The sequence below is a fragment of the Vipera ursinii genome (genome assembly GCF_947247035.1).
Source record: "Vipera ursinii genome assembly, chromosome: 1".
In the NCBI taxonomy this organism is placed as follows: Eukaryota; Metazoa; Chordata; class Lepidosauria; order Squamata; family Viperidae; genus Vipera; species Vipera ursinii.
In genome coordinates this window covers 34,514,028-34,526,721 of record NC_139512.1, presented here as the reverse complement: position 1 = coordinate 34,526,721, position 12,694 = coordinate 34,514,028, and the positions used below count along the sequence as shown (strand labels likewise).

Below are 12,694 nucleotides of genomic sequence, written 5' to 3'. Positions count from 1 at the left end.
TGCGACCCCCTAAGCAGTGCCCTTTGCACCCGCGCCCCTTCCTAAGCGGGGCTGTACAGCCCAGCTTTAGGGCAGCTGCCCAACTCCCCCTCTTGCCCCCCCTCTTCCCTCTCTATAATGATACAATGTAGCCTTGGAACAAGCTGTATCATTGGGCGTAGAGATTGCAAAGCCCTAACCACGTAGAGCGGGCGATACGCCTCTCCACCTAACTTAACAAACGGAAGCATCGGGCCGGCTTTGATGGACGGGGAGAGCGAGCCAATGGAGAGTGGGGAAATCTTCCCAAAATGTGTGGACGGCCAATGGGTGGAGCGGGGGGGCAGGTTCGCGGGGAGCCTAGCAGCTCAGGTTGACAGCGACTAGTCCCAGTGCAGGGAAGTGCGAGGAAAGGGATGAGCCTTTAAAGTTCGGGGCTTCATCTCGTTGCAGGGAATTTGAGGAGGGGGGGGGAGGAAAAAAAAAAAAGGAGCGAGGAAGGAAAAGTCCCGCAATCTAAAACTTGCAAAGAGCGCAGGGATAGCGCGAAGCCTTCAGTTGCGGCCAACTTCCCCGGAGCTGGTTTTCCCCCCCCCCTTCTTCTTTTTCCCTCCCCCTCCCCCTCCCCTCCCCTCCCCTGCCTTTTTGCAGAAAGAGAAGAAGAGTCCTGCTATTTCTTTCCGCTTTTTTTCCACCCCGTTCCCAGTCCGCGCTTTTTCTTGGCCGCCTCTCCCCCCCCCCACGCGCCCCCCTCCCATGCCAACCATGATAGAAAAGGGCCCAGAGGTCTCGGGGAAAAGAAGGGGCAGGAACAATAATGCCAGCGGCGCGGCCAGCGCTTCCAACAGCGCCTCCGCCAGCGCCAACAACGCCAACAATGGGAATAATAAAAGTTTGGCAGCGGCAGCAGCGCCCAATGGGAATAGCAGCAGCAACAACTGGGAAGAAGGCAGCTCCGGCTCTTCCAGCGATGAGGAGCACGGTGAGTCTTTGGGGAAAAGAGACGACGGGAGAGGGGGGGGGTGGCCGCTTTCTCGCCTTCCAAAACCCACAACTCTTTTTTTTTTATCACAGCTACACACCCGCGGAGGGGTGAAGCTAGAATTGGGAAATAACAATTCTTTGTTTTTATAACCTTGTCAGGAGGAGGAGGAATGAGAGTGGGACCCCAGTATCAAGCGGTTGTTCCTGACTTTGATCCTGGTGAGTCATTTTTTTTTCTTCTCCAAGAAAAAAAAAAGAAAGAAGAAGAAGCAGAAAACGAGTTCTCCTTCGAAATTTTTGAAAGAGGTGGTTGTCTCTTAAGTTTACACCTTCCCACTCCTCCCTTCCCCCCCCCCACCTGATGGCGGTCTTCCTCGCGGGTAAATCTCACGTGCCCGTAGGCTGTCTCTTCACTAAGGGTGCACCGAGGTGGCAAACTGGCCACCTTCTAAATGTGGACTTGATTCGGGGAGGGTATCTTCCGTGGAGTTTAATGGATCTTAATCCCCAAGAGGAAGGAAGTCACGTCTGCTGGATGGCTACAAGCTCGTGTAATTAACTCGCTTTATTCCCGTGAAAATATGAAAAGTGAGATTAGACTACGCTTCCTGTTGTTTTTTAGTTGTTGGTTTTTTTTTCTTTTAAAGTGAGTTTCAATTGAAGGAGGTGAGAAGGTAAAATTTCTCCTCCCTGCCTAGATTGCATGCCTGGCCAGCGGTTCAAAGAAAGAAAACGGGAAAGGTGGGGGGCAGAATTGATGATGGATAGATTGAAATGAGTTCAGGAAAGGTGGCAGCAGCAGCAGCACACTTGGGAATGTCTGGGGGGGGGGAGGAGGATAGTGGAGTTATTCTGGGCTTTTGCTTCCTTAAATGAAATCTATTTTAGAAATGTTTTTTTTTTCTTTTTGTCCTTCCTCTTGGTGATGTGGAAGATAACTGCTTAACGTAGCAAGGGAAAGGAAGCTTTAATCTTAAGTCTCCCACCCTCATTTTTTTGCTGGTTTTCAGGTGTGGCTACTATTTCCATATTCACAGAGTTAGAGCTGGCCCTTTATGAAAATCGGTGCCAGTCTAGTTCCCGAGACTCCTCCCCTTCCCCCTTGCACATAATTATTTTAGATGCAATTGACCTAAATCCAATTACTTTTTTTTAATGAGTGTTTTTTTTATCCGATTAGCTTTTTTCAGGTAGTGGGGAGAATAAGTCTCTTTCACTTCTTGCTTTCTTAATGACGAAATTTAGGGCAAGTAAAGGGCAAAGAAAGAGAAGAGCAGCAGTTAATAATGAAAGGCAGCAGAGCACTTTCTAGGGGGCGCTTGGTAGACTTGGTGACAAACAGGAAAATGAATTTGTCCATAAAGAAAGGAGCATTCCTGATTCTCTTCCTGTGTTTGCAGATATGGTCCTACTGTCAGGAGGAAAAAGCTTTTTTTGTTGTTGTTCCTTTAGGATTTCCAATTTCATTAAACTCAGCCTTGCTTCTTCAAGAAGCTGCTCTGTAATGTTCTACTTGGTTATGTTTTCTTTCCAATTTAAAATGTTAAGGAGATACTGAATAAACAAAGGGATTCAAATATTCTTGTAAAACAAATAATTTTTCAAAAGTGTACCTCTTGATTGATTGGAAGCCATACCTACAATTTGTTTAAAGGGTTTTTTTTCCATTTCCTTAGTTTTTAAATGCCAGCTTTTAAATGGTTCCCTTGTAATTATAAGATTTTTTTAAAAAATCAAAGATTTCCTGTTTAATTTGAAAAATGTGCCATTTCTTTTCGTCCTTAGCAATTTGTAATAAGATTTATCCAGTTAGCCGATTGCCATAATAGGTGAATGTACTTGTAGGTATACAAAGCTGCCAGAGCCATGAATCTGGACGCCCCTGGTTTACTGCCACAGAGTTAGACAAGGGCCTTGCAATCCATACAGTTCCCGGTTGGCAGCAGGAAATACACAGCTGGAGCATCCTCAGCAAATGGCTATTCAGCTTTTGTTGGAAAACTGACAAATGAAACCCCTTCCGTTAGTTGAAAATATTGAACTGTTAATTGCTGTTTCTTTAAAAAGTTACTTCTAACAGTCAAGCAAAATCTCCCCTTAACTAGCCAGTTAGACCTTGCCTTGTTTTTTGGAAGTGGAAAATGAGCTTTTTCCTCTCATATGTGACAGATATTTCATGGGTACTATCCTTGTCTGCTTTATGTCTTTTTAAAATAGTCTTATTTCTATTATCTTGTGATGGACTTTTCCATCAAGAGTTGCCTCCACCTGAATTCTTTGATTTGTTCATATCCTCCTTAAGGTGAAATGTAAAGAACTGGCCACAATATTTCACCATGAGGCCAGGCTGCCCAGTAAAGTCATATTGTTTCTCATAATTTGGGAACCATGCTGAAAATTACACTTATGTATTTATTTTGGCAGCTATTTTTCTCGTGGATGCCCATTAAGCTTTTGGTTAGTTGAAGTTCAATTGTTTAGATGTTTGGATTTGATTCTCCCTCCTTCCATATGAAACTTTTCATAAGTGTCTGAGATGAAGTAATAAAACAGTTTCCCACTTTAGAGATATTATTTTGAATTTTATTCTTATATTATGAGTTTATTTATTTCCTAATACATGTGTATGGGACTATAACCTACCTGTGCATCTTTAGACTGTGGCTTTAACAATCTTTGATTCTTTCCACTTAGTCTGCAACATAGACAGTAAACAATTCTGATCTACCTATTCTTAAAATATGAGAACATGTGTGCATGTGTTAGCATTCTATATGCTATATAAAATTTAATTGTGAAGCTATAGAACAAAAATATACATTGACTTCCTTACGAAAATTAAATGGTGGTATTTTATTATAGCAGAATATTTATGTTTTCTCTTTTTCCATTCCAGACTGCTCTTTATCTCATTATTTCATCCCTTCTTTTCCTTTCCTTTAAAAAGTGAAGATTGTATAAGCAGTTTCTTTCTTTACCTGTTCTGTTCTCATGTTTACTTTATTGGACGGTTAGTCTGAGAGTAATTCCAGCAAATTTCATACTGTTGATTGTAATCTATGTTTTCCTAGGTCTAGCAGGATGTTTGCTATATATTCTTGTCTCGTGCTAATGTTAGCTCCCATTTTACACCTAATATATATATTTCTCCAGGAAACTGCAGTACATGAATTCCACATACAGCTTAGTCATGTGACAAATGCCTAACTTCAGAGTTGCTATTTTTACATTTGTGTATAGTTGCTTTTAGGTGTTTGAATCCAAAAGTATGGAGAGGAATTGGAAACATTGCCAATTGTTGGTAAGGGAGTGAATCTATAGCCATGTTTGTATATGAAGTTAACTAATCTGCATGACCACAATTCTGAGTGCGTGGAGGGCAGGAACCCCTTTTTGGTGATCTTTTATTTTTGACTGGTATGAGTGAGTGGCTGTGATATGGAGGTCTCTCTTTCCCATGCTTGTGAAAGTGTTAAATGTACGCAGCAAGATAGACACATGTATCATTCATAAATAGCATCCTAGTGTATGCAATTCACTTTCAATTAAGAGAGACCTCTTGGATGAAACGGTCCTGAAGTTTTAAGAATAAAATGCATTGGCTGATCTGTTATCAGATTCTCTGCTTTCTTTTTAACCTAAAATATGAGTTCATATAACAGCAATAATGAATGAGGATTGTCAAAATGCAGGTGTAATCATTTTGTCAAATTGCTGCTTAGGAGAGAATCAGTTAACCTACTGTATTAAGGTTTTGTATGGAAAAAGTGTGTATTGCAAAGAACCTTTCTAAACTTACCTCTGTGATGTTTCCAGTATTTGTTTCTATCCTGCATCGCACTACAGTTAGTTGGTGTCAGCTGTGTGTGTCATGTGAATCCATCCACAATTATGATTTATACAGACCATAGCTTTGAATAAGCTTTGAATGTGCCCAGCCAGTCTTATTTAAGAAATCATAATTTAATAATCATGGGTTAGCATGATAAATAAACCCCAGTTGCTAAAATATTAGCGGCCAGTTTTCTCTAAATCGTGTTCTCTAAATATGTTAGAACTACAATGCCCAGAATTCACAACCTATATTGGAAAGAATAACAAGAATGGTGGTTCCATGTATCTGGAGGATATCGGGTTGGGGAAGGTTGTTCAAAGATTAATGAAAGCAGTATATTTTATAGAATTTTCTTGAAAAATATCCATGTATGTGTAAAAACAAATTCCAACTCCCCATGTTCAAATTAAAAATTTCCTGTTCTTTTAAATAAAAGCTGGGTTTGTAATAAAATTTAATTTGAAATCTAGATATTTGCAGATGGTATGCTGAATTTAAGAGTCGGGGAATTCTAATGATTTTGAAGGAGATGGATTGTGCTCAGTGAGCTATTGTACACGTGTACTAGAGATTAGATACCGTATAGGCATGAAGAACTGAGGTTTTATCCAAAGAGCAGTGAATTACACTTAAGATATTTTTTAAAAAATAGTTTGCATCCAGTGTTAAGGAATTTGCAGAGCACTGTCTGTAATTTTAAAAACACAAACTTTTCCTTAAAAAAAAACTTTGCAATTTTCTGTAGTAATTAAAGGTATACATTGTCAAATTGCTTAGAACTTTACAATGGATACCGCTTTAACTCACAGAAAAGTCAGTAATGACAAGTAAATCTTTCCCAGAAGTATTTGTGTCAAGTAGTTCCTTAAGTGTCAGCAGCTCCTTTTCTTTTTAAATAAAAGTTTTTTTCTTCCTTAGTCATTAAGTCAGTTGTGCTGGAAAATATCCCAGGTTGTTTTTCCCCCTACTTTTTTTTACCTTTTTCCTGATTTTCTGTGCCTATCTTGAAAATTCTTTTCTAATGCTGTAGTTTAATCTTCATGCCATTTTTTATTAATTGTCTAATTGTCAAGCAGAAAAACAGGATTATATTGGCTTCTAAATATTTTTTATTGATCCATTTTCTGTTACGTATTAGTGCATATTATTGTTTTTACTGTTTTAATAGTCCAGAGAATGCTGAATATTCATAAGTTTAGATATGTAATAAACAGTAATAATAGGATGACAAAATGCCTAAGTGACAGTTGCCTAAAGAATAAATACTTTTGCTATGAATGAGAGACTTTGATAAATGAGAGTCTTCGATCAGCAGTGTTTGTGAAAATCTGCATTTCATGCTGTTTACATGTTCAATCAGGTGCATTGCCATATTGTCTTAAGTTCATCAACAGTTGGTAAAAAAAATTATGTGATGTTGACTTCTCGGGAATGGCACCACCAGGGACCACAAGGACATACCTCTGCTGTTGCTCCTCTTCTATGGAAGAGCACACCATTGGAAATGAGAGCAGCAATGACCCTGCTAGTATTTTGGGCCACTAAGATCTGGCTTTTTTTTGAGGATATTTGTGGGATTTCTTATGGAAAATCAGCATCAGTGATTGCTATTTCTTGATGCTGTGCTATTTTAACTGGGTTGCTTATATTGGAGCGTAAGCTGTTCAATGTTTCTTGCAATTGGAACTGCATATAAATCTCAGTAAATAAGTAAATATATTTCATAAGATCTCAGACACAATGTGGTTTATTTGTTTTGGGCTAGTTATGTTTTATAAACTTAGCAAAGTGTCATCTATTAGTAAACAATGGCTAAATATGATATTTGAACCCCATCATTTATAGGCATGTGATACACAATTGAGGCTGTATAATGTTGAATTATTTTAGAATTGGGAGTGATCCTTCACTGTTTTTTGTGATTTTCCTTTCCTGCTTTTCTGAGAAATTCAAGAGAACAGACTCTAGACTAGAGATCCTGCCATAATCCTACGTGTTCAGCAAACAACTGAAATTTATTTGCCAGGTTTTTCATTATACTTCCTTATGGTATACTGCTCGCTTCCAACTGGGTTTGTGATGTCTGGTTAGGAAATTCAAGGCTAGAGGCGTGGCATGAAAGAGGGATTGATTAATAGGGCAAATGATGGAAGCAGTGTTGTGATGCAAGCTTTGTTCCTTTTGAAGCATGTTGTGACATCATAAGCATATGATGGATAAGTGGATAGACCACAATTGGGATTGGAATCTTAGTTATTGAGTGAACTGGTCATTAAATGAGACATCCATGTAACTGCTTCACTTAATGACTTCAATCCCGATACTCCAAGTTGTAGTTGTTAAGCAATCTCACAGTTTATTAAGCAGGTAAGGAGGTAGGTAAAGAGCCCAGGTTGCCTTGGAGGGAGGGGCAGAACCTGGGAGGCCCTGTTCAGGAGTGAAAATCCTTCCTGCTGAAATCCAAACAGGGTTTTCAACCCCTGAGTAGAGAAAGACTAGTCTGGCCTGTGCTGGGCCTCCAAGGACCTTCCATGTTCTTCTGAGGTACCCTGCACTCCTTTCTTTAATGTGCTATCTCTCTGATCAGGAACTGAAAATCCCTGCTGAAATCCAAACAGGGTTTTAGCCACTGAGCAAAGAGACACTCATGTGTTCCTGTGCCAGGTCTCCCAAGGTCTCCTCCACCTGTCTGAGACACCCCATGTTCCTTATCTTACTGTGCTGCCTCTTCACACTCTTCTTGGATTTTGGGCTCCCTTTCATCTCTGATGGCTGATTGAAAGAGCTGCCCTCCGAAGGAGTTCAGCTCCCTTCTGTGTTAACTGAAAGGAACTCCTCCAGCGAGATGCTGGAACAGAACTCAGATCTTTGGGATCCCGCTGAAGGAGTTCAGCTTCCCTCGGCAGGCAGCTCTTTCAGCCAGCTTCCAGAAGCGAGAGGGAGTTCTCTCAGCAGGCAGTAGTAGTTTGTAACTTTCCCTGCTGCTTCCCCATTGACTTTCTGGACAAGGTCATAAGTATGAATAGGTTGCCAAGTACCCAGATCACGATCACATAACTGTGGCAGTAATAAAGCAACTTTGTGATGGCCAGAAGTATTTTATGGACCATAAAGCACCCTTTCCGAGGTTGTTCTAATTCTAGATTGTCGTTAAACGGTTGTATATCTAGGACTGAGTGTAGATACTACAGGCAACAATCAACTGATTAGCATTATTACAATTCCAGGTAGTGTAATAATCTGCCTTGAGCTGCATAATCTATTAAATACATAAGAACTTGAATGTATTGCTTTATTAAAGGTAAAGGTTCCCCCGCACATGCGTGCTAGTCGTTTCCGACTCTAGGGGCCGGTGCTCATCTCCGTTTCAAAGCCGAAGAGCCAGCGCTTGTCCGAGGACGTCTCCGTGGTCATGTAGCCGGCATGACTAGACGCCAAAGGCACACGGAACGCAGTTACCTTCCCACCGGAGTGGTCCCTATTTTTCTACTTGCATTTTTACGTGCTTTTCAACTGCTAGGTTGGCAGAAGCTAGGACGAGTAACAGGCACTCACTCTGCTATGCGGCACTCAGGATTCGACCTGCCAAACTGCCGATCTTCTGATCGACAAGCTCAGCATCCTAACCCACTGAGCCACCGCTTTATTACTAAAGTGTAATTTCCACTTGCTATGAAAGCATAGAAGTACATATTATATATAAAGTAGCAGTCAGTCTTCAACTTTTCTGACTTTATGGAGTGGTGGGGAGGGGAAAGGGGATGGTTCCGTGCGAGTGGTGGGCAAGTACACGCAGGTCCATTTGCACAAGTGGCAGGCACATGCCCGCCGCTTCTATGGCCCAGTTCCAAATGGTACTGGTACTGGGCCGTGGCGTGGGATTGGGGATCACTGATATAAAGAATGGAGGAGGTTGAGGATTGACTGTTTGGGGTATGGAAAGAGAAATTTTAATGTTTTCCAAAAGAATTTTGCTTTCTTTTTTCCATGTTATCATCTAATTTTCAACTGATTTTTATCCCCTTGTTCCCAATGAATTACAAATGTCTTAGGACAACAGTTGGGAGCAGAATATCCATTGTTAAGTAAGGCCCTTGTTAAATGAGTCATGATTTACGTTTACAACCTTTTTTGGCACAGTTATTAAGTGTATTATTGCAATTGTTAAGTGAATCACACATTTCATTAACAAAATCCAACTTCTCCCATTTACTTTGCTTGCCGGCTGGGATCAAATGGTTATCATGACCCCAGGACACTGCAACTATCATGAGTACTTGTCAGTTTCCAAGCGCCCAATTTTTTTTTTATTTAAAAAGTTTTACAATACATTTTGACTTTAATCCCCCCCTCCCCCACCCCTATCCAACCCTCCCTATCCCTCTCCCCCACTCCCTCCCCCCCCCGAACTTCCCAGAGCTAAATACAGGGCATAAAATCAAAAAACAAACATAAACACCCCTATGTTATCAACAATAAACTATAAATTCTATCTCTCTCTAGCTCATATAAAATGAATACAAACAATATTAACATTACAAATAAAGTAGAGAAAAAAAAAGAGGAAAACAGAAAAAGAGCTTTACTCAAAATAAATTTTCTTAATCCCAGTCCTTATTCATATTAATTTCAAAAAAAAGAAAGAAAAGAAAAAAAAACAAAAAACTTTCACCTGCTATTTGCATTCTCCCACCTTTCTCTAATTTCCAAACAAATTCTCAGTTACACGCCAAAAGCGCCTATCTCTGTTAATCTTAATAATCTCCAACCAAACTAAACTACGATCAAAAATAGTTCTTGCATGTATCACGCCAAATGTCTCGCAGTTCCAAATCATCCTTAAGTTCAAATAAAAGTTCAAATACAAAGAATATATAAAAAAAAGATTTAGGCAATCTCTAAGACAACTTGTTGTTAATTAGGAGCTTACATAGCCATTCTTAGTTCAACACATACTTTAAGTCCATAACCCTAATATACTTTTCTAGCAAGCAATCTTAAATTGTGTAAAGTATTAACAAAAAGAAAAAAAAGAAAAAAAACCCTTCTTTCTCCTCTATAATAATTTTACTCCATTGACATTCTAATCTAAAAATTAATCAGCAATCTTAACGCCCCAAAACTTTTGGAGCACCTCTGTCATGACCCCCAAAACTTCTTTAGACCGCTCTTCACTGTAAGCACACTTTGAAGATTCCATAACTTTCTGCTGGTCTTGCTCTTGCTCTCGTCTCGCTCTTCTTAGGGCGGCACGCGTCATCTTCTGGCCTCCTGCAGCAACCGATGAAACTGTGACTTGATCCCCTCTAACACCATTGTCCTCTGTCTGTCTATCTGTAACGTCTTGAGGCTTTCCCCCACCGTATCCTTTTGCAGCTTCCAGAAATGATAGGGGGGTTGCTTTTAACACATTACTATAAAAATCACGTGCCTGAGCCACAGTAACCAAACGATGTCTTTTACCTTCATGCGTCGCCACCAATCCAACTGGAATCTCCCATCTAAACTTAATATCACGTTTCTTAAGTTCCTGTACCAAAAATGCAAAATCTTTCCTTCTCCTTAGGATCTTCGGAGGGATCTCTTTTAAAACCAAAACTTCTTGCTCAGCCACTACCAAATTAGTATCATAAGCAGCTTGAATGACTTCATCTCTCATTACTCTCTTTGTAAAATAGACCACCACATCTCTGGGTAACTTCCTCTGTCTTGCAATCCATGAATTTACACGAAAAACTTTGTCCATATTTCCCTCAATTTCAGATGCTGACTGGCCCAGTACCCCTTCCAGAGCCTCAGAAATCAGCTGCTTTAAATCTTCTTTACCATTCTCCTTTAAACCCCTAATTCTAATAGCATACTGCATCTGATTATACTGAACAAGGCTCAATTCTTCGTCCATTTTATCCCTTATATTTTCATTTTCTAATACCTTTGCTTCTAATATAGAGTTCTTTTGACTGAGATCCTCCACTTTTATATCCAGCTGTAGCACACATTCAGCTACGGATTCAACCTTAGACAAAATGTCCACCCTCATTGCTCTCAGCTTCTCTTCTATCTTCTTCTCCAATTTCTCCATTTTCTCCATTTTCTCCTCCAGCTTTTTCAACTTTTCATCCATCATATCAGACATCAATTGTGCATGCTTTCCAAAAGCGTCTTGTAAATCCTTAAGCGTCAATGCCGGGGGAGATGCAGGAGGAAGCAAAGCTTGCAATGAGGTCTCTTGCACCAGGGAAGACCCCGCATTCCGGAGAGCTTTAGAAGTTTTAGCCGCCATCTTCCCCCACTTTCACTTATTACTCACTTTCACTTTGAAGCTATAAAATCCATTGAGCTAGAGAGTAAAAATAAAGAGTCCACTTCACCTTGACCTCCTGTACCGCTCTGCCTGCATCTTGATAATCGAAAGTATTTCCTTTTGGCAGGGGTGGTTGCTAACGCCTGGCTCTGCTCCAATAATCCCAGAGCAGAGGCGCTGCGCAGCTCGGAGCAACCCAGGCTTCGGGGGGCTCAATCCTTCAGCCGCCCAAGCTCTCAGCTCAGGCGGCCCCAGAGAGCTCAACCCCTACCTGGGGCCTCACCCCCTCCTCTTCTCCCGAGGAGGGGGCTTCAAATCCATCTAAACAGCTGATCGGCGCTGTTTACAATGGAAAAACACAGCTGCGGAGCGGGCAGCCCGAAAACGGCTGTCTTCGGCGTTGCATCGCCACCGGAAGTCCCAAGCGCCCAATTTTTGATTGTTTGACCTTGGGGATGCTGCAATTGTAAGTGTGAAGACTGCCCATCAGTCACCTTTTTCAGTGCTATTGTAACTTCAAACAGTTGCTAAACAAATGGTTTTAAGTGCAGAATACCTATAATTTATGTAAAATAAATGGTTGATTGAAGTTGCTGTTTAAGAACTAAAAAAGGGGGGAAATGATTACAGCTGACTGAGAACTGGGTTCAAATCTCTAGTCACCTTTAATTTATGCTCATAAAATTCATCCAGTAAACTACCTCTTCTGGCCTAGCTGTGTGGGAAAAAAAGCATGATATCTTGGATTCTTTGGAGAAGGAAGAGGATTATAAATGACATAAATAAATAAATAAAATCTTTTCCAACTTCCTCTTCATAATTGAACAACTAACATTGTTTGAAAAGAGCTGTTTTGAAAGTTTGCTTGTTCATTTTCTATTTTGAAAACATTTACTGTTTTAATCTTAATATCTGCTAAAGAGACAAATGCTGGTGAATATTGTTAGATCTTTGTTTTAAAGTGAGTTGACATAATTCACATTTTTTATTAGTACTTAGAGTAAGTAGCACAGTTATCTTTTGTATTTTGCTCAATTTTGGGATTTGAAATGTAGTTCTCAGCTAAAGAATATGTGCAGGAATGCACATATTTTTTGATAGAAGAGTGCTGAGGTAGATTTGTTTTTACAGCAAAATGTGTGCAGAAATATTCGGGATTTAAATTTTCTATACATGTATAACTAAGCATAAATAAAATGTCACAGACCTGGGGATAAACGGATCCTTCGACATGCAGAAATAAAGTTAATGCTGACCAGCATTTTACATGTCAAGGATTTAGACTTAGTGAGCTAGTAATACATCAGAAATATGAGCGAACATTAGCAACAAATAGGTTATGTGCATTATGGACATTCTAAGAACATTTCCAAGAATTGTCTTTTGACATGAAGTGTCATTTTAAAGACAGCATTTTCAGGAAGTGAAAGTATAGAAAGAAAGGGAGTGGCAAAAGAAAGAAACTACAATCATAGTTCCAGTTTCTCATGTACCAACTGTTCTATACCTGGGTAAGAATTTGCAGTGCAAAGAAACATGTTTCTGTGAAATGCAATCCGCATTTGAATCCAGATTCTGTCTTGGGAAAGAGC

At 40.1% G+C, this 12,694-nt stretch overlaps 1 protein-coding gene across 2 annotated transcripts in view; it reads left to right on the top strand.

Moving 5' to 3' along the window:
• The first annotated feature begins 407 nt into the window (after positions 1–407).
• Positions 408–12,694, top strand: part of RCOR1 (REST corepressor 1) — a 161,249-nt gene continuing 148,962 nt past the window's right edge. For both annotated transcript variants that reach the window (XM_083360256.1, XM_083360255.1), the window contains exons 1-2: positions 408–961; positions 1,123–1,182. In XM_083360256.1, coding sequence (XP_083216382.1) covers positions 736–961; positions 1,123–1,182 — 286 coding nt within the window. In that variant the 5' untranslated portion in view covers positions 408–735. The remainder of the gene's footprint in view (positions 962–1,122; positions 1,183–12,694) is intronic.